Genomic DNA, 23,595 nt, shown 5'->3' with positions numbered 1-23,595 from the left:
AGCTGGAAGAGCATCAGCTGCATAAAAACGTGCTGGATAAGTTGGCCATTCAATCCCGTGTGGCGACCCCAGATCAATAAAGGGACTAAGCCGAAAAGAAAATGAATGAATGAATGAATGACTATTGTTTTTTCACACTATTTGTAGTGTCTTTCCTTCAGGCAACATTTCCATTTCTAGATGCTCAGAATCTTTTTGTCAAAAAGCAAGCCTATAAATCAATTATTCATATAAATATGGGAAAGAAGAAAGTGTTGAAAATAAATGACACAGTTCAGAGTTATAGATTTTTTCATCTGTTGTGTAATTTAATTGCTTTGCATTTTCGATGTAAACATGCCTTTTTCACACAGTACAAAAAATCGATATCAGCTTGAAAGTACAGCAGATGGTTGTTTGTATTATATGCATAACTGATACATTCAGTGAGGGAATATGTGCTTTGGGTTGTGATAAATTGGCACTGGGCTCAGACTCAACCCTGGTTAATGTTACAGCAAACACTTTAAAATGTTCCCAAAGTTAGAACAGTACAAGGGCTGTGTCTCATGTAAGTGTCTGGGAGCTGTTTTTCTAGGTTTTGGGTTTATACCAGCAAGGCTAAAACGTTATTGCAGTTTCTATAAAAAGACTGAACCTGACTTCCACAATAAAGAAAAAGATACTGTGCTCATAACAGGCCTGTGTCTGCCAATGCTAGAACTTCACGATGAAATAAAGTTTGGATTTTTACAGATACTGTCTAGACTACTATACACTTTTTTTAGCAACTTTTTATGTATGTTACATAAACAAAGAAATAAAAAATATATATAGCCAAAATAGTCCATTTGAAAACAGGAATAAAATCAATCAGTCTTGTAAAGCATGTTTTGGGATTGGTAGAGCAACGCATCGATGGATTGCTCTCCAGAGTTTGTACCCTCAGTAGTGATTAATAAACCACACTGAACTGAACTAAACTGAACTGAACTTAAACACTAAAAACTGAACTACACTGTTCCAATTTACTATGACCATTTATTTGAAGCTGCTTTGACACAATCTGCATAGTAAAAGCGCTATACAAATAAAGCTGAATTAAATTGAATTGAATAAACCATATGACATGGGTGTCAAACTCAATTCCTGGAAGGCCGCAGCTCTGCACAGTTCAAACACATCAAACACAGCTGATTGAAATAATCGAGGTGTGTAAAAGAGTCATGAACACCTTTATTAGTTGGATCAGCTGTGTTTGGTAGGGTTTAGTAGACCCCCAGGAATTGAGTTTGAGACCTATACCATATGATGTTATTATGTGCTTTATTCAATGTTAAAAGAGACTAAATATAGCATCCTATGAACTTTGCAGCCATACACTAAGAAAGGATGTATAATTTACCTCAGATCTTGATAATAGATCGAAAAAAGTGATAAAACTGTGGAAAGAGTGAACATACACATATTACATGAGAAAAATGGTGTTTGTCACTCAGTAAATACCATCAGTATTATTATTAACTAATTTCTATATGGATTGCTCACAAAAAGAGACAGCTTCTTCTGATTAGCTGCAATTTTTGATGGATTTTCTTGCATCTCGTAGCTGTGTTGTGTCTGGTGTGGACAGACAAATTGCTTACTGCTGAAATGTTATTGCAACACGTCTGATTAAGGCATGGCGTAATACTTTCGTTTGTTCATAATTTTAACATTCATGTTTTCCTTACTTTAAGATCTGAAGTAAATTACCCATAGCTGTTATTAAAGTCACGCAATATATTCAAAGCCACATTAGGCACTTTTTAGATTAAAAACCACATAACCTTTCATAGTCTTGCATAATCCATAATTTTCATAGTTTGTGTGCTGTTGTTCCAGCCGTAATGCTGCAGAAATAGAAATAGTTTCTAAAACAGTATCCCCTGACGCTTGTCACGTATTGCAGGTGCAGCTGGTTAGGACAAAAAATATATATCTTGTCGCATTTCGCAGATTTGTGCATTGTTAGGACGGTGTTACAGTATTCATAAACATCCAAATGACCAGGACAACTAATCAAAGTACAGAAAGAGTGTTGAATGCAAATCCCAGTGTGACGTTTTAGTTCCCATTGTAAGGTAAGATGGGCACAAATAAACATTTAATATAGTAATAGAAATAGTAATAGTAATAACTATTTTGAAATGGAAATGCTAACTACAAACTTATACATGATTTAAACTGAATATATAAGATTTGTATTGATATATACTTTGTTAGGATAGGGCAATATTTGGCTGAGGCCTGCACAATTATTTGAAAATCTGGAATGTGATGGCTAAAAAACTAATATATTGAGAAAATCACTTTAAAATGACCTAATGGCCCGTTTCCACTAGTGGTGTCAAAATTAAATGTTTCTTCGGTGCACCGTGATGCAGACATGAACAATTCCATATCGCTTCAGTAATAATCTTCAGTAATGCCGTAGCTTACTATGGTGAGCATGAGATTTACAATGCTTTAACTACTTAAAAATGCAGAAACTCTGCACAATTTCACTGCGTGTGTATTTGCTTGACAGTCACTGAAAATTACAGCAGAATTTCATTGCGATTGAGAGAATGAAAGTAAACTGCTTATCTCTCTCACTGTGGCCCATTTGACCTGCTGGTGTGATTTTTCCTCTCTCGGCTGTCACAGCGATACTTCTGGATACAGACACAAGCCCGTATCTGCAGAGTTTTCTCCACAGTGTCTATCATGGATCAGCTGTGATCGCTGCTGCCGTTTATCAGTGTCACTTATATGTGTAGAGCGCATCGTGCAAGAACCAATCGCAGACCTTTCTGTTGAGCATGTGATTCAATCAAAGGGGTTTAAGAGAACTTGGTAGACAAGGATCAGAAAGCGAGCTAGATATGTATATTTATTTATATTATTTGCTATAAATGCTCATGCTGTTTAAAGGTACAGTTTATATATCTGACTGTTTGTAATAAAGGACAGAATTGTATTACAAATAGTATATAAATATAAATATATTTATACATTTCATTTGCTGTGCTGTGAAGAAAATATATAACTGTGTATAGAAAGCATCGTCAATGCACCGTGATGCACCAAGATATTGAATTGAGATAAATCAATCAATCAATCAATCAATCAATCAATCAATCAATCAATCAATCAATCAATCAATCAATCAATCAATCAATCAATCAATCAATCAATCAATCAATCAATCAATCAATCAATCAATCAATAAATCAGTCAAACAATCAGTGTCAGAAGTCTAAAACATGTATCATCAACTGTTGTAGTGAAAGCACATGCAACAGATGTTCGTGAGTACAGAAAAACAGCAACAAAAACCTGCTTTTTAAACTGAAGCTCAGGACTTCAATTTACCAATGGCAACATTTGCTTGCAACCAAATAATCCAATAGTAATCAGATTGATGGCTCCACCAGGCTGAAAAGCCTTCATGTAAACACCTTAATCAATCCGACTAAGCTCAATCTGAGTTAAATAATGATCAGACTGCAAGGGGAACTTTTCTAATCCGATCAAGAGGACAAGTGAGCACTTGATTGGACTGAAAATCAAAGTTGCAGGGGGCAATGACTTAGACTTATGTTCACCCTGCAGGCAAATGTGGCCCGAATCAGATTTTTATTTATTTATTTTTTGCCTACATGTGACTCATATCTGTTTTTGTCAAGGTGACAGAAATGGAACACATGCCATCTGATCCTTTAAATTCCGATTTGTGCCACGTTAATATGCAGTAATAAATAAGATACAGATCTGATGTTTTGAAATGAGACGTCAGTGTAAATGATTATGTCAGAATTCATGTGACTTACATAATTTTCAATCAACATGCATCATTTTTCTGTGAATTGGCTCAAGCTACAGACATTCTCTACTCCTCAAAAACTGCTAAATGGTGTAGCAGTGTGGCACCCAGGGCAACAACCCACCAAAATGTTTTTTAAATTATTTTTTATGACAACTGGCACTCATCAACCAATCACATTTTACAAAAAAAGACCATTTAGATAAATTTTATAAAATAATAAAGCGTTAACAAAAACAATTATGAAAGGAAAGGTGCAATACAAGTATCTGGAAGCTGTTTAAATTTTTTGACAAAGAAACAGGTAAATGCTTTGTTGGATAAGAGTGGAATATTCAGTTTCAAATAAAGTACTACTCTCCTCAAATGACCCAAAAGTAATCTATATATGTATATATATATATATATATATATATATATATATATATATACTATATATATATGTGCACCTCGCTTGTAGTTATGGGAAGTTTGGATCATTTTTCTGACTCAGACCTTTGAGTCTCGTTCAGTGAGTAGTCATTTCGTTCAATTTCCCAAAATATTATTACAATGTTACAAGATTCTTCCAAAGTCATCTACAACTACACCAAACGTTGATCACACTACAAACAAGTCATAACTAGAATGCTATAAGCAAGAGAAAATAAAAATTTGTTATTTACCTGGTCTTTTGTCTATGATTATGTCAGTTGACAACTTCAAATTTGAGTTGTTTGTTCACGTCACACAGACAGTGCCATTTAAGCATAACCAATGCACACCGTCTGAGCCAAAAGGAGCCATAAGATTAGTTCACCTTTTGAGTCTTCTCATGTAAAGAGAAATGACTTAAACCCAAGGACTCGACGACAGATCAATTCTTTTTCCGGCTCTAAATGCATAAGAATGGCTTTTGTCTTTCACGTGATGAACGAAAGAGACAAAGTGAGTATTCGTGAGATGAACGGATTATTTTTTTTCCGGCTCTAAATGCATATGATTGGCTTCTCTATTTCACATGATGAACAGACGACTCAACAACACAACAGAAGACTCGAAAAAGGAACTAAACTTCTACTCCACCTGCACAAATGTGCGAATGCGCAAGTGAACAAATCACTCCCTGAAAGGACTCATCGTTCTCGAGTCATACAAAAGATTTGTTCAAAATGAACAAATCGTTCAAGAACGACCCATCAATACTCGCTTGCCATATGAAGCCCTAATCATTAGTGTCAACGTTCACAAAACACTTATTTTAGGTTTCAGACTCTGAAATCCACAGGCCAACTAGAAAAACAACTAGGCCTATTTATTCATTCATTTTCTTGTCTGCTTAGTCCCTTTATTAATCCGGGGTCGCCACAGCGGAATGAACCGCCAACTTATCCAGCAAGTTTTTACGCAGCGGATGCCCTTCCAGCCGCAACCCATCTCTGGGAAACATTCACACACACTCCTACACTACGCACAATTTAGCCTACCCAATTCACCTGTACCGCATGTCTTTGGACTGTGGGGGAAACTCCGCACAGAACTGGCAACTGAGCCAGGGTTCGAACCCGCGTCCCAGCAACCTTGCTGTGAGGCGGTTGTGCTACCCACTTCGCCACTGAGTCGCCTAGGCCTATTTAGAGTTCATAAAATACATTGTGGTTGCCTGTGAATTGTACTTTTGCAGAAATGGGTCACTTTAGGACCATGATCAGTTCACACTGGAAACCTGTTACTGGCCACATTTATAACAACAATGTGATAGTGGTGGGCAAAGCAAGGCTTCACGAAACACTATAAACAGTTAAATATTGTGACAAAGGTTCGAACCGTTTCGAAACACGTGAAACCTGTGAAAAAAACTACAGTGAAACCTCTACATTTTTTAGTATTGCTCTGGAACAGCTTCAGCAAAGTAACAGTAAACAATTGAAGTATTAAGCCCTACATTGTAGAGTCAGGCTTCAAGTGATTTAGTTGAGGCTGAGGTAATGGGTTCAAATCCACAGTGATGCAGCAATAGGGGTTAGTTCTTAAATGCTCTGTTCTTGTAAAGTGTTTTATTTTAACATTAGTCTGAAAACCAAAACAACACTGAATATTATGTCTTGTTTTGGTCATGAATATGTAACATTAACAAAATACATCAAGTGACAATTTCAGAGTATTAGTACACGCCGATATTCGAACTCGGGCTATTTGCAACAGAGTTTCTCTGGGCACACACAAGGCTACAGGAGATAAAGATTTTTTTTGTACCCTGTCAGTAAATCCTAGATTCACCAGGTCTCGAAAAGCTTTTCAAATGACCAATGCTTTAAATCGATGTAGTCACGTGACGTTGTGTTTTGAAACACTGTAGTCAAGTGACCTGGGTGTTTTGAATCACCTTATGCTGAGTTCAGACTCCATGATTTTAGCCCCGATTTTGACTCGCCAACAGGTTTTGAGAAATCGCGGACAAATGCCTGAAATCACAGGCAAATCGGTGCTCAGGCATGTGAGTGACAATCACACAGTATGAACAACCAAAGGCGTGTTCTGAAAGAATCGCAGATGAATGCCCATGAGATATTTGGCGTGCTAAATATCTGGATCTGTCGGCGATTCAAATTATGTCATGTGAAATGAGTTTTGACTGAAATAAACATTGGCGATCGCCTACAGCCAATGAGAGAGCAGCAACCACTTGTGAGTGTACCGCCAGTGGGAGGCTGGGGGAGAAGTTAAAAGCGCTCATTTTCGTTTTATTTGGATCCAAGAAATGGAGGAAAAGCTAGTGGAGGTTTGACAGGAGCACCCATGTCTGCTTGACATTTTATACAGAAAGTTAAAAAAGAAAGTTGAGGAGAAATTGCTAACTCCCTTAAAACCCAGGTGAGCAAATATGCACATTTTCTACCCCATTAAAGGCTTCTCTCTCATTATGTAGTTAATAACAAAAGATATACTACGTGTTTTTGGCTGTGAGACGTAGTTTGGATGAAATTGTCGGCGATTCTTCCTTTTGTCAAGTCATACAATGTGAAAGCCCCTGTAGCTGATCCATCTTGCAGTGTAAACAAAGCAGCGACAAAACGCTAGCCCAGATAGATGGAGTGTGAAAACATCCGTGACACGGCAATTTTGAAAATCATGCAGTATGAACTCGCCATTAGTCACATGACCTGGCTGTTTCAGATAATGCTTTGGTGCAGTGTTTCGAAACACTTGCACTTCAGAATCTCAACCCTGTGTTGAAACATTAGTTTCACTTCAGCCATCCCTACAATGTGAACAGCTATGCAAAAAATCTGATCTGCGAACAAATCAGATTTGAGCACTAAGCCTTACTCTGTAGAAAATGCTGGGTTACAAAACAATTTATTTGTGATGGAATTAAGTTAACTTATTAGTTTTTACAAATTTAAGCGAATTGAACATAAAACAATTAAGTTGTCCCCCATTAAAACAAGATTTGTGTTGTTTTAGCGCATTTTAAGTAAATAGTTTGAACAAACAGCAATGATGTTTGCTTTTTGTAGAATCATGTGACATAAATGACTGTCACACCATTTTAAAATGATCCTTCCACTTGTGAAGAGACACAAAACCAGTCCAATTAGTCCAAGCCTATGATATTTGTAGCTAGCCTACGATATTTCTCAAATGTGTTTTTTTTAGGCACTCCATTTACTTGATCTGTGGCGAGATTCACATCTCTAGCATAAATTTTACATTAGCCTCTCTCATCTGTCAAACAGCTAAACAAGCAGCTCCTGAATGACTCATCAGATTAGCTTAATCAATGACAGCATGTTTGTCCAAAAATCCTGTCTAGTGTGACCAGGGAGGAGCTAATTATGGATGAAGAATGTCAGTGTTTCTGAAGATACGGGACTGCAGTCGGCTGCATGCTTGATCAACACTAATGGAGTTTATATGATTGAGACATAGCGGTCAAACACTCATCTCATTGATTCATCTCATTCAAACTCTCGAAAACATATAGTCATGCAGCCTTTGAGATAGCAAATGCAGGATTGTTGGCAATAAAATGCTCTTAAGCAAATGTTAATGAAACAGTTTTGCCTCCTGAACTAAACACTCAGCATTAAAATTCAATAATGAAATAATTAAGACTGGTTTCATCTTTTTTGAGTGTTTACTCTATAAAGTTTAATAAAAACATTTATTTTCTGTATTATATACAATCTCAGGACTAATCGAATGCAATGTGTTACATCTGTTACATCAGTTATGAAAAGACATTATAATCTTTGAAGAACTGATAGAAAAGCCTGTGACTTTACTTTTTCAGTGGAAGTGTGGAAGGTATTGAGGCATGTAATTATTCTTCTCTCATTAATTTGTACAAAGTATTTAGGATACACCAACTTAATGATTAATGATTTTTTCAACCTTGTTACTGTGACATCTCAGTGAATTTCTTATTTAATTTTAAAAGGTGCTGTATGTAAGTTTTGGACTTTTCCAAAGCATAAAAATACCACACTATTTTGAAGATATTTAAAAATACATGCCAAGTGAACCTTCTTGTCTATGTGGAAAATAATGCTGAAGTCAGTTATTCTGCTTTGAAAATGTCTGTTACGTGCCGCAACGCTCTCTTTGTTTTGGTTCTTTAAAACCCACCCAATGCCACTTTAGCCAATTATGTTTCAGCACCCCAGTTTGTCTTGGTGGAAAACCGTGTATTTGATTCAATTACTCAGAAAGGCTCTCAAAGCACACGCTTGTGACCAAAATGTGACCTCCGGTGGACAGTAGCAGACTCTGAAATGAGACGCATATACAGAGTTCCACATGAGGTTATTAATTAGCAAATAATATAAATGTTACGAACGTAAACATTAGGTTAGCAGGTTACATTGTAACAACACGCTACATGATGAGATTTGCAGTGATGCAATTTGGCTGTTTGCACCAGATGAAACACGACAGAAATTCAAGTTTAAAATTCAAGTTTGAAAGTTCAGTTTAAAATGGTATATTTTATTTTCATGATCTAAGGTGAATCTGCTGCTGCTTTCCGTAGTATGGCAATAAATGTCATTTAAAATGGCATCCAAACTCACATTGTTAGCATTAAACACTGAATAAAGCACACAAGGTGTACCTTAGCTGATCATTGAGCTGATCATCAGTTTATCCTGTTGTTTAGCTGCAAGAAATAAAGAAGCCTTTTTAATATATCAATTTGAGATGTTGGTTAGGACAAAAACTCTTTTTAATATTTAAAAAAATGCTTCTATCACATGCTGCTGCTTTTATATAGAATATGATTTAAATCAGCCTTTAGGCTCGATCGTCAAACTCACTCCTTGGTCCCCATCTGGCAACCTGCGCTCGCGTTGGTTTTGATCCAGGAATGCAATACCAAGTTTAACCGCTGGGTGTCAAACTTACATACTGCACCTTTAAAAAGCAATACTATGATGAAATATACAAATAATTCTGTTTTAGACGGTTTGAGGCATCTTGAACTAAAGTGTAAACTCTGTTATTGTCAACTCTGCACTGTAAAATTGTCAACTTAATCAAATGAAATGAGTGTAGTTAACTCAAAATTTACTAAAAGTTAATTCTACTCATCTGAAAAGAATTTTGCAGTCAGTGTTAAAGGTAATGAGTTAATTAAATACCTCATTTTGTCAACTTAAATGAAGTTGGTTCACAGTACTCACATATAGATTAGTTTTTTAACTCAGATGGTTTGTAACAATCGGTTTCCTTAAATGATACGAGTTGGTTTGAGTTTTCTTCATTTATCGAGTTTTACTGTGGTAAAATAGTTTCGTTCACTAAAATGGAATAAGTTCACAGTACTTAGGGTTAGCTTTAGAACTTAAATGGTTTGTTGCAATCAGTTTAACAGCTTTACAGTGTTGTTAATTTTAAAAGTTTAACAATAAATTAAAATACGATTAGGAACAAAATCAAATTTTCTCTATAACATTTAATCCTTTTGCATTTTATTACATTAACAGGTTTCCTTTACATTTCTATATGCCATTCCAGTTTAATGGAAATTAATGGAAAATGCTTGAAATGTACCTATCATTCTGAAATGAGTCTTTGAGTATTGAGTATTTGATTTTAGGGACATTTAGTACAATAACGGAATTGGGTACCTAAATTGACATTTGATGTCCAATTGACAATCTGAGTTCCTAACCAAGTTGTGAGCAACCGCTCAAAGTTGGTGTTGTGTGAATGTCATGTGATTTTACAGGGAGATGTCAATAAGCGCTAGCAGATGAGAACAATTGTGTTGTTGTCCCTTTGCCTCTATGTCTCAGGACAGAGGAAGATCCATTTTGAAGCATGTCATGCCTCAGAGAGCAGCCTTTAAAACACGTCTGTTTGCTATTGAAATCGCCTTTATCTTTAAATAGTGCTTGAGCAATGATGCATTCAGAAGAGCTCGCTTCGCCTACATTGAATTATTGTATCTTTCTTTATTAAACCTTGAGGAGCCCTACTGAGGAAGTTCTTGAAAAAAAATATCACCCCTTCTGATCTGTCCACCCTCTAATCCACTCTCACGCCCATTCATCACAGACTTTCATTAATTCTGTTAAATAGCCTAAGTACTTCGGCGTAAGCAGATGCTTAAAGCTGACAAACCACATAAGAGTACCAGACCAAATTACCTGCTTTCAGGGCCAATCAAACAGCCTTTTTTCCACCAAATGATCAAGGTAAATATATTTTAACATCATGTCCAGTTTTCCATTTCAATGGTCCAAACCAAGACACACACACACAAAATTACTTAAGGTATGAATTAGTTAGTATATGTATATAATATAATAAATGAAGGAAACATTAAGGGCCTTTTCAAACACTTGCACTCTCAAAAATAAATGTAAATATTAGTGCCTAAAATTTTTGAAAAGGTACCACCCCAGTTACAGCTTGCGTACCTTTATTTCTGAGAGTGTGGCACAACACTTAATTTTTTGCTATTTTCAGACCAACGCATCAATCATTTTCACATTTTATGCCACGTTGTAAATAGCAAATGCATTTACTCCACTTTGTGGACTCATGGAAGTGCAGGTCTGAAAAGGAGCGAGTTGCTATTTTGAAATAACCGAAATAGATCACGCCATTGACCAACTAAAGATTGGTCTAAAGTCAATGGCGCAGAGTTTTTTCATTTGAAAAGTACATTAGTTATGGCCTATGCACACACGTTTCTTAATACATAGAGGCTGTACAGCAATACACAAATATCTTTACATATGAAAAAATTAAAGGATTAAAATGTTTAAAATATATTATTGTAAAAAACACTACCTCCTACCTCCTAGTAGTAGGAGTATTTATTATATGCATAGGTCTATTTATATTTGTTCTAATAAAAACACGTTTAGATTTGTCCACCTGTCAGGTTTTCATAATAAAGGAAAGGCTATCATTAAAATAAACCCCTCAAATTTTGTACTACACCACTATGTTTTTCCATTTGTAAAGTGGTGAAAATCTCAACCCAGGCTTATTCTAAAAAACATACATCTATATATATTTCTGGAGAGCACCAAATACATTCCAGGAGCTAAGACCTTTGCAGTTTTAGTTATCTCAAATCTGCCAGAGGCTGCTGTGTACGCCTTTTGAGATCTCAAATTTCTCTTGCTAGTGCCATTTGCTTCTGTTCTTGCATAAATCCACCAAAGGCTGCTGTCGACTGACTGAATGACTCACTGAATGTCCGCTGAAGTCGGCCGGCAAGCTACTGGACATTACTGCTGGATGTTATGATGGACATATACCTTATTTTCACATCCGAATGTTGACAGGTATGGTGAAAGGGCATCGCAGCGTAAAACATATGATGGTCAAGTTGGAAGTTCATTCCACTGTGGCGACCCCTGATAACTAAAGAGACTAAGCCGAAGAAAAATGAATAATAAAATTCAATAAAATTTAATTAAATTAAATAATATAATATTTTTAACAGCTCCTGTTTAGAGCATCACAAACTTTCTTCTAAACATCTTATTTGCTCCACAGATGGAAGAAATTTATTCAGATTTGAAATGACACGAAGGTGAACAAACAATGAAAAAAATGTCCTTTATTTATTTCATCTAATGCGCTTCAGAGAATTAAAGCTGATTATGCAATTTCCCCAGGCTTTATAGTAATACAGGAAGGTCTTTTTGTGTGGCATATTGCAAGCATTCAGACATGAATCAACCGAAAGAAAGCTGCTCTGCAAGACCACACGTGCTGCTAGAACACGTCCTTGCCTGACTCGTCAGAGAAGGCATGGAAAGCACGTCGACAAATCAGTTGGTGAAAGCAATATTTACAAAATGGAATTACCAGCGAAGACAGCGAGGACTACAGACGTTTGAAGTTTCATTTTGACTTTGATTATATTAGCAACGTGCTAGCTGGCAAACTCAAATCATGTCCTCGAAGAAGGTCAAGCAAGTCCTGGGTTTTCAAACCTTCAGTGAAAAAGGAGAACGCCAGAGGAAAAGATGATCTCAAAAGCAAGATGGGGGTGAAGTGTTTAGCTTGTGGTTGGGAGAAACGAGCGTGTCTTTGTTGCTCTGCGCTAATTATAGCAGGAACAGGCTAGGCTCAGACCTCCTCTCTCTAATAACATTTATCAGCTTCTTGTCACCAAAGACCCATTGTTCTCATCTCTCCTTAAATACTCCCCAAGAACGAACCAAGAACATCTCAGAATCCGCCGGGACATGCACATAGGCTTCCTTACATTTCACATTCATCTATATAAAATTCAAGACTATTGATCAACTGTTCGATTTCATGCTCACTCATGGAAAAGCATCTCATAATAAAGTCTGCCAATGCTTAAGTGTGTCTTTATGAACACACTGCTAATAAAGCCAATCAGCTGGCAGGACATTTGTTCATAAAATTCAGCCACCAAGTCCCACATCCTGTATACTCCTTGGTGGAGCTATGATATAAAAAAACATACAGAAAACAGTGAATCTCAATGATAGCAATGAAACTGCTAAGACATTAAATACTAATCTGCCAGAGAAAGCATAAGCAGCGTCTGTGAAACCGATAGTTAAGGCGCATACAGATGGAGGGGCTGCTTCTCTGGATTTGACAATGACACCAAAGATTTACTTGCTGCCATTTATAGATCCCGGAAAATTACAGGGAGGCAACTATTATTTGCGCTGAGGGGTTGTCAAATCCATAAAAACAACCTCCCCTCCCTTTGTAACCTACATTTCAAATGGGATGTGATCCGTCCATTGTGGATAACAACGCTGACGACTATAAATCCCTTTTCAATAGCTCTGATCTGAGCATATTATCACACGATTATAATAACAGACGTATCCAAATAGAATTGAGCGGCCTGGGCTAAAAGTACAACACAATAGTGTCCATCAGAAGATTTAATAACAGAGACAACAGGAAATATATCCATTTAACAATGAGACATATGTGACCCTGGACTACAAAAGCAGTCTTATGTTGCACGAGTATATTTTTGGCAATAGTAAAACATACAGTTAAAGTCAGAATTATTAGCCCCCTTTGATTTTTTTTTTTTATTTCTTTTTTAAATATTTCCCAAATGATTTTCAAGAGAGAAAGGACATTTTTACATTATGTCTAATAATATGTTTTCTGGAGAAAGTCTTATTTTTTTTATTTTAGCAAGATAAAAAGCAGTTTTCATTTTTCAAAAAACATTTTAGGGACAAAATTATTGGCCCATTTAAGCTATATTTTTTGATGGTCTACAGAATAAATCATTATACAATAACTTGCCTAATTACCCTAACCTGCCTAGCTTACCTAATTAACCTACAGTAGTTGAGCCTTTAAATTTAACTTTAAGCTGCATAGAAGTGTCTTGAAAAATAAGTAGTCAAATATTATTTACTGTCATCATGGCACAGATAAAATAAATCAGTTATTAGAGATGAGTTATTAAAACTATTATGTATAGAAATATGTTGAAAAAATCTTCTCTCTGTTAAACAGTAATTGAGGAAATAAACAGGGGGGCTAATACTGACTTCAACTGTAAATTGTTGACCTAATTGGTCAAAATAAATGTTTTTATGACAATAATTATTTAAAAAAGGCACTTAAGACCAGTGTTATAAAGTAACAACTTACAAATACTCAAACTACTGTAATTGGATAGTTTTTCTTAGGAATCGTAATTTGTGTTTGAGTACATTTGTAGAGCTGTATCAGTACTTTTACTCCTCTACTTTCCTTCAACCTGTCCTGCAGTCACTACTTTATTTTTTCTTGTCTATGGAGATTACAAAAATCAGTACTGTGATTCCTGTCCATTCAAATTGCACATAGAAGGTAAATCGCATCATGATGAGCTACCTCAAGACATGGGTGATATATAATAGCAGCAAATTGTTGGGAAGCATTAAAAGTGTCCAAAAAAGTGTCAAAGGTATCCCACTCAATGATTCAGACACTGTTTAGACTGCACGTCACTGATGAGTAGATGACTGATGTTTACTATATGATGACCAAAATAGCCTCAAACACCCAGCAGGTACAAGACATCCGATTGATGTTGTACCCCAACGTCGTGGGGACATTGCACAACGTTTAATGATGTAACAGCTGGACGTTACCACTGTGACGTCTATCAGATTTTGGATTTTGGTTGCCATACCTGACGAACAAATGTCAGTATTTGACACCAATATGATGTTGGTTTAAGATGTTGGCTCAAAAGTAAATGAGATGACATCACTAAATCTAACCGAATATTATTGTCTTATGATGTTGTGTGCCTGCTGGTCAATAACTAAATGCACTACATAATGTTACGTTTACACACATCCACAAATTGCATATAAATGCATCAGCTGTAATACACACTACTCTTGTCTACTTTTTACTCATACTTTGAGTAATATTTACAACAGATACTTTTACTCTACTTGCACTACATTTTTAGGCAAGTAAGGGTACTTTTACTTAAGTATGATTTTTCAGTACTCTTTCCACCACTGCTTAAGATGGGTTTAGAGTCACATATTCTAAACCTTGAAGCAAGGAAGCAGTAACGTATGTGAGAAGAAATCACCGGTGCTGAGATTACAGATGTCCACATGTTCATAATATTTATCAGTGACATCATAATTTTAATACTGCGGTCTCACTTACTTCATGGGTTTGAAAAGGGCCTGGCCGTAGTTCTGGAATGTCATGATGAGCTTCAGCTGCGTGCCTCCAGATTTCATTGCTACACAGAGAACAAAAGCACTCGTATCAGGAAAGTAACTTCCAATAAACCATTTTAGATAAGACTCATTATGCAAATAGCAATAACAATGTGAAGATTCAATTGTGAAAATACTCTGTCCTCTCACTGAGGATGGTATTTGATTATGCATCGTTGGGGAAAAAAACGAATGAAAACAAGTGTGTTTTGGACATACACTACGCACTGCCCTTTAAGGGAAGCTGATAAGACCTTTTTAAAATGCTTGTTGCAATGAATATGCAGGCAATCACAAACAGATGAAGGAAAAAAAGAAGACACTGCCTCAAGTCACTTAAAGAGGCATGTGTGTCGATACCAATTTTTAAAGATCTCTATCATTGTAGATTACCATGCAACTTCCTTTCAGAGAACAACTAAATGGAAGAATAAAAGAGTATACACATCCCAACATACAGTCAGCTGGTCAATGTAATCTAATACTAACTCAAAATTAATCAAGGGTGTTTTGTTTCATGTTATTGACTGAGGCACTCTATAGCATGTCAGCTATTACACAGCTGGATTAAAGACGAAATATTTTCAAACGTCAATAGTAAAGTAATAACTGTGTTATTTAATAACTGTTGTAAACTGTCAAACTGTTTTCAGTTATTATAATGTGTCCTGGTTAATTTAATATTTTTTAGAGTCAAAAATAACTATCATACATTTTACTGTGAATTGCAGAAGACACCCACCAAAGTTTATACTAACAAAACCTTGTCAAACTTATTTAGAACACAAAACCTTTGACAAGGCTTGTCAAAGTACCAAATCTTATTATTATTAGTGGCTTATTTCCTGCATATTATTAAGATATTGGCGGTTTATTTGTACTTATAAAATATATAATCTGCATAATCTTATTCAACATGTCTAATCTATCAAAAATAAACCCAACTACTAGCTTGATCACTATTAATAAGCAGAGAATTAGATGCTTGTTGAGCTAAAAGTCATGGTTAATGGTTTGTTAATAGTGAGAACCTGTAAATAAATAAAGTGTGACCAAATACTCATTTAGGGGTCACAGGGCATAGGCCAAAATACTAATTAAATGTCATTTTAATTCAATTTACCACTATATTTTAAGAAAGCCATTTGGCAGCAGGAAGCTTTTGATCACTTAATTAAAATAACAAAGTTTAGTATGATCTTTTATTCTTAAATAGAACTATACTTATAATAGTATATATATATATATATATATATATATATATACATATATATATATATACATATATATATATATATATATATATATATATATATATATATATATATATATATATATATATATACATATATACACATACATATATATTATACTCATAATAATATAAGTATATTTAATAAGAATGGGTCAGGATTATTATATTGTATATTTTTCTTATACATATATACAGTATGCTACACTTAATCATAGTGGAAGTATTTCACCCATATTTTTGATTATTTATTTATTTCAAATGCTACAACAGACACCGTACTTGCATTAAATATGATATATGTGAATATTTCAAATAGAAAATATACAAAAGTTTTCATTCAGTTTTTTTTTCATGTTTTTTTTAAATAAAATTATTTTGTTAATCAAAGCGGCATTTATTAAATAAAAAAAGTTAAATTGTTAAATATTGGTTACAATTTTTAAAAATTCCTTTCTTATTGTATGTAGTTTTGGATGGAATTATTACTCCAGTCATTATTATTTTTATTACTATTACCAATAATAATAAAAATAATAATAATTATTATTATTATTAATATTAGAGGGATTTCTGAAGGATTATGTGACTAAAGTCTGGAGTAATGAAGCTGAAAATTCATCATTAAAGTCACTAAAATAAACTATTAAGTGAAATTATAAACTACATTTGAACAGTTATTTTACAGTGCATTAACATTTCACAATTTTACAAATTGTACTGTATTTTTTATTTAAAAAATGCAACTTTGGTGAGCAGGATAAGCTTATTTTAAAACATTTAAAAATTCTACTGACCCCAACTTTTGACCGGTAAAAATTATATATAAAATTTGAAACAAACACCAAAATCAGGTATCTTCTCTATTGACCCAGGTATACCAAATAAGGCAATAAATGGAATAAATATTTTGGTTTGAGGAATTATTTTATCATGTGAGAAGAATATGAGGTGGTTTGGATGTCAGGGACAGTTGTCAAATATACAGTTTCTTGTTAAAAATACAAAGATATTCTGCCCACAATTTAAAGTGATCATCCAATCAGATTCAAGAATTTAGGAGAACCATGTAATAAGTTGAGGTTGACCTTGGTGCTTCACATAAACGCATCCCATCAAGCAAAATTCTTTTTGACGATATGCATGCCTGGCAGGAGATACTTTCCACAGCATGGCGTTTGATTAAGTCTAAATTGCACGCTCTTCTCATTCATTTACCCTGCTGGAATCCACTAGCAGTGAATCTCAGTCCAATTTTATTGATGCATCCGCAGACAGACTGCAGGAAGAGTCTAACCATTATCTTGAAGAAACTTCATTCAAAGAATCTATTTAAATCTGCACTCAAACACTGCACTCAAATCAGCGTCACAACTGTACAAATGCAATCCAAAAATCACTTCTCTGAATGGTGTTCAACTCCAATGCTGCTCATTGTGTACTAATTGTTGTGCAATCTCAAATATTAACTTACCAACACTGGTGATCCTTTGCGAAACCAGATCCTTCAGCATTGCGTCAATAACCGGGTTATGCCTGGAGTAAAGCTCATACCGGTTGATCCCAATGTGGAAGCGGAGCCAGTTTGGGTAGGAGTCTGAAGACATCTCACCCGTAGGCGCATAATCCCCATCTTTACTTTCCCCATTCCTATGAAAATACAAAAATGTGTTAAATGTAATACCATTTTAAAAACGCATAGACAATTCTGTGTTTTTGTGTTTTAAAGTTTGTTTGTTTTTTATTCAATGCATTGAAATAATAATAACAATAATAATAATAATAATAATAATGGTTATTATGACTAAACAGTATTAACTTTACTACTATATAATCTATTTTATTTTTAAATAATAGTATAATCATAGTAGATTTATCAACATAAAATAACAAATAATTAATATACATGTATGGCTATTTATATTTTAATTATCAAAATGTTAATAAACATACAATAACACCAATAAAATATTAATAATAATAACAATATGTTTTTTATAATTATGTACTAGAAATCAGTATTATTTAAGGGGAACAGCTGTTTGTCTCCACTGAAGAGTGTGTATTTAATGTTTGTGAGAAAGAAACACAGCTGCTCAACCTACCACTCTGGATTCTCCGCAGCTTTAGGGTCAAACCGTATATCAGTGTTGACATTGAATAAAGTGTCTTCGTCAGTTAAAGGAGGCAATGGCCTGGTGTATAAAGGATGCTCAAACAGCGCCGAGAGCCTCGAACCCTTGACCGCTGCGTTCTTGAAGGCAGAGTCCCGCGTCGCGAGCCTCCTCTCATCACCTGTCAGCTGCTCAAATCTCTTCAAAGCCTCGGCTCTCTCACCGACCATCATCTTTTCCAGCGAGTGAGAGGTCAGGTTGGAGCTGGGCTCGTTGCTGAAGTCTTGAAGTATTCGGAGTGTGTGTTTATTAGGCCAGCCGGACTCTGATCCCGGCTTGGCTCGATGCTTAGCCCAGTTCTGCGGCTCTTCGCTGGGTGTGTGTGAGCACGAGCACGCGCTACCGCTCCGTCTCTCCAGCTTCGGTAACAAGTCTATCATAATGTGCATGGAGCAGGCTATAAGAAACACCATCAAAATCAAGACGCGGAATTTTCTAAAGAGGATCATCTTCAGGCTCTCGCGTTCGAGAAACGACTTGTTTGGAATGTCAGGGATAAAAGTGAGCAAGCGCACTACATCGCCAACTGTACATAAAACACGGGCTCCCAATTTTAGGAGGGGAACGCATGGAACGTCTCCGTTTTCATGTGCCAGTTTAAGGGCAGAGATGAGGGTTTATTCGGTGAAGCGCTCGTGTACATCCATGCCAAACAATAATCCAGTTATTTACGTGCGCTCGCGATTAAATTCCTCCCGTGCGGTCAGTTGACGAGACGCGACACAGTCACTCATAGTCTGTTTGACCATTTAATAGCTCGTATGCAGCAGATATCTGCGAAATGCGAACAAGTCAAGCCTCGTCGGATACAGTAGACTATCCAGAAAAGTGCGCGTTCGCGATGTCCATTTCGGCGTGCGAAGAAAACATCTGCCGCTTTTCATACAGCGCACGAGATGCCTTTCACAGCTGTACAAGTTCATTCGCTCGTCTTATCCGGTGTGAATCGAGGCTGTTCAAACGGTGAAAGCGACGAGACGCATGGCAGCCCTGGCAGGTCTCGAGAAAGTGTGGCATCGCACCTCCTTCCGTCCGTCGACAAATGTGATATGTGGAGAAAGTTTCATCGTTTCCTGCCGCTCGTCCAGCTCTCGTGAAGGTGATGTCTGCCCGTTGACAGGCGCTTGAGGAAATACCTCGGTCGGATGTTCGGGGTGGGTGTGTTAAATATCATGATGCTGAAGCCCCTCGCACATTGAGGATTGGCTGAGCTTGAAAACGGCAGGACAGGCAGCCCAGGCTCGCTTCTTCCTGTAGCGTCAGATTGTGCAAGAAGAGGGCGTCTGAACACACACTGCTGCCCATTATTGTCTGAAATGACTTTTTAAGATGTGCTTAACACGCACGCCCTAACCGCTCTCTACCACCTTATTTTGGTGGAAAATTTCGGGACTGTTTCTTCATGTCAGGAAGCAGTTGAGCAAGACTAGAGGAATATAAGCAGGCTAGAAATATGCTTAAGGCATTGGTTTAAGATTTACAGACCTTCAGGCCATCCAGTAGGCTAAGCAGGTGACTGTTTCAGATGAACATTCAAGATTTTTAGACATTTTTGTAGGGCAGTGCCACTTTGGAAAACAGAAGCATTGGGGAGAGCGGGTCACAAAGCAACACTTTTTGATTTTGGAAAAATTATGACCAAAGTAGGGGGTTAGACAAACCATTTTTTAACCAACAACACACAAGCCTCTCCTACAAATAAGCACCGAAAGTATGATCGCTGTGCAGTATTTACCCCACCTGTGAGTCAAGTCAGGAAAGAGGGTTAATTAAAAAGGCAGATTACACACAATTAATTTAAATTCAGTTTACATTAAATAGCTACATTTCCTCAGTAGCTTCTTTTTTATTATTCTACATAGCACAGTAGGTTTATTTATTTATTTATTTATTTATTTATTTATTTAGCTATTGGATAAACACATTTTGATTTTTTGCATTATTATACAATACATTTATTTGTATTATTATGAATAAAATGTATTTTATTTTCTAGTAAACATTTTTTAATATAAAAAGCTCTCAATATTACACTCAAAATTGTAAAATTATTTTGTTCATCTAATTGGTGTCTAACAGTATGTGGCCTAATTTGTAACACCCCTATACAACTAACCCTGCTACAGTATGTCGTGTTTTTCCCAAAACTGGCTAGCAGTCACTGTTTTTTTAACTTTCAAAATGGTTTCATCTTTTGGCCTAAAAGACAGTAGTCACAACAATCAAAAAATTTTCTAACATAGTTTCACAATTTTTTTAAAAATAAAAAAATATCGACTATAATAAAAAAATACTTATATTCTGCAAAAAGGGTTTCTCCTGTGTTTCCCATCCATAATTAAATATAATTTGTTGTTGTTAATTATTACTTTCTTGCACACACCAGTTTCACTTCATAAGACCTCAAAATATCATCAGGAGCTTGAGTTTTAATTTTGTTGAACCTATACTGTATGTTGTTTTTGACTTTCTAAGTGGTCACCATTGATCTGCATTTTATGAATCAGCAAGGTTTAATCTTCTTCATTGATCCAATTAAAAAATAATAAATAAAAACTTACACACATCCTTGAAGACCTGACGGTGAATAAATTAGGAAGTGTTTATTTCTGAAAGAACTACCTCTTTTAAAATTTTACATTAAAATAAATACGGACAACCCCCCTCGTTGGGTTACTTTTTTCAATAGCATTAAATTTAATTTGTTAAATGTAACAATTTTTTGTGGATTTGTCAACATTTGACCCAATGCTGGGTTACAAAAACACAGCATTTTAGAGTGTAAGTAAAGAAAAGAAATAAATAAAAAGGATTTGTCTAGAACGTTTACTCAGCCTTGAGTCACTTCAAAATGTCTGACTGTCGTTCTTCTCCGTCACAAAAAGAAAAGTAGGGATGACTAATTCATGAAGAGATCCTTCACCCTGGAAATGTGCGAATTGAATAACATGATTCATTATTTGCTAACAAATCAGACATGATTTGATTTGTCAAGTAGAACTAATATAAATGTCAAGATTTCCAGTAAATCACTCACCTTATACCTTTAAATCAGCCATTCTTGATCATTTTAACTCCAAGGTCTTACTGTACAAACGATCCTAGATGTATCTGAAATTTCTGCTGTATTTTAAATCTGTTAAATACAATGCAGTTTAGCACTTTATTTCTTTGACCAAGTTTAATGGAAAAATTCTAAAATAATAAAAAATTAAAACAAATCTATTTGTTTCTTTAAACATTTAATTTTTCTAATGTCCATTGACAAAAATAGGTACACTCAAAAATGACTTTTGACTTTTGTTCAAATTACTTATTTAAAATGAGTAGAAACAACAAACTTTTTAAGTTTTTTTGGGACATCTTAATTGTTTTGTGTTCAGTCCACTTAAATTGGTAAAAACATTTAAGTTAACTTAATCAATTTGTGTTAGGGCAACATAAAGGAATTGTGTTGAACACATCATTTTTTACAGTGTATTTTTCAGTGTCAATGTATTATTCAAAGAAGTAAACTTTTGCCGAAAAAGTATCATTTTAACATGGCCTCATCTAAGCAATAAGACAATAAGGACCCTGTTTTTTTATTTGATTGACAGAAGCTGAGAGAACAAATTAAAAGAAAAATAATTGAACAATACAGTCCAAAACAATGAAGATAATGAAATAAAAGATGTCACCAAAATTCACTTTGATCTGATCATGAAATGAACACGTGCCTGCCAATACAAAGAGCAGGTTCAGGACATCACAGAGACATGTAGACAGCACTAATTACCTAATTATTATTTATTAGGTCAAATGTCACATTTCAGACAAGAGAGCTGTCAGAGATGACAATGAAAGACTGATTGTCTGCAGTTGAGGATTTTTTTCTTTAAATTCCCTGCAGTATTTGGTAACAATACTTCAGAAACAGAGCACTGATTGTTTTTTGGTATCCGCATGAGGAAAGAGCTAATTAATGACAAGGCTAATTTCTAGCAGGCTCGATTTCACTGTGAGAAAGCTTCTGTTCTTTCATCTAGCCACATCAATGCATTGTCTTTGAAAAGAACCAGGGGCGTCACTTGACCCTTTTTTTCACTGGGCCACAAGCCCTGCTGAAATACAGCTGTGACCAAGTAAAATATTACTGGTAAATTTGTGCCTGTCAATAGAGATTAACATGCAATGACCTGAGAATAATTTTCTCTGACAGTGTTTCATTAATTATGTTGTGGGCTTCTCTTGGCTTGGTCTTTTGGTTTAGTCATACGAGTATGCTAAAATATTCAGATATCTTACAAATGTCATCTATTGTTTATAAACGATTAAGATATTATTGGTGCACATGGGTTTTTAATGTGACATTTCTCTATTACTGTCACACATGACAAAACAATAATATAATTAGTATTATCATCATTTAAAATGCAGTTAAACATCTACTGTAGCTGCTTGAGCAAAATATGAAATCTGGGTGGAGGGTTTGAGAGGGGCACCTCAGCCAATTAGGGCAAATGGGCAGTGGCTCTAGCCACCGGGCCACCCCCCTGTGCACGGCCCTGATGGGGACAAAATGCAAACTCCACACAGAAATACCAACTGACCAAGGCTGGGCTTGTGCGATCGTGCTACCTAATGCGCCACTGTGACACCCATACTATACAGATTTTAAATGGGGCAATTCAATGAAAAAAATATAATTAGATGAAGGACCACATTAAAAGACCCCATGATGTGAAGATTCAGAATTAAGTCTATTTTAAGTCTCAGAATGTTTTTTTGCTTTGTTTTGTTTTTTTTGTTGACATTTTTAACATTTTTGGGACCACGAAAAATTGCTTTGTTGTTTTCTTTTGGTGTGACACCCCTGTTTTGTTAAAAATGCCTAACAAGGAAAGTCATATATAAAAACATATATTCTAATTTTCATAAATTCATAAAATAGCACCATATGTACAACAATGAAGACAAATATCTCTTAAGCTATATCTATAATATTAGGAGTTGTTCTGCTCAGACCATTGGAGACTTTTATGGAACAGTTCTGTAAAAAAACCTGAAAATGAAAGAATTGATAAAAGATTTAGTGATCCCTTATACACTCAAAAGAATATGTTTCTTTTTTGAAACTTCAAACTACATAAATATATATTTTTCTACAAA

The 23,595-nt window shown here is 35.4% G+C and overlaps 1 protein-coding gene across 2 annotated transcripts in view; it reads right to left on the bottom strand.

Moving 5' to 3' along the window:
• fam20cb (FAM20C golgi associated secretory pathway kinase b) overlaps positions 1-19,583 on the bottom strand; it is a 112,101-nt gene extending 92,518 nt beyond the window's left edge. For both annotated transcript variants that reach the window (XR_015504037.1, XM_087276175.1), the window contains exons 1-3: positions 18,376-19,583; positions 17,745-17,920; positions 14,963-15,041 (exon numbers count right to left, since the gene is read on the bottom strand). Coding sequence is in view for 1 of the 2 variants with exons in the window: in XM_087276175.1 (XP_087132301.1) it covers positions 14,963-15,041; positions 17,745-17,920; positions 18,376-18,893 (773 nt within the window). In the remaining variant the exon portion in view is untranslated. The remainder of the gene's footprint in view (positions 1-14,962; positions 15,042-17,744; positions 17,921-18,375) is intronic.
• Positions 19,584-23,595: the final 4,012 nt, after the last annotated feature.

This window comes from Danio rerio, chromosome 12 (assembly GCF_052040795.2).
Source record: "Danio rerio strain M-AB ecotype USA chromosome 12, GRCz13ab, whole genome shotgun sequence".
Lineage (NCBI taxonomy): Eukaryota > Metazoa > Chordata > Actinopteri > Cypriniformes > Danionidae > Danio > Danio rerio.
The sequence above is the reverse complement of the archived record's forward strand: the minus strand, read 5'-3'. Positions and strand labels throughout refer to the sequence as shown.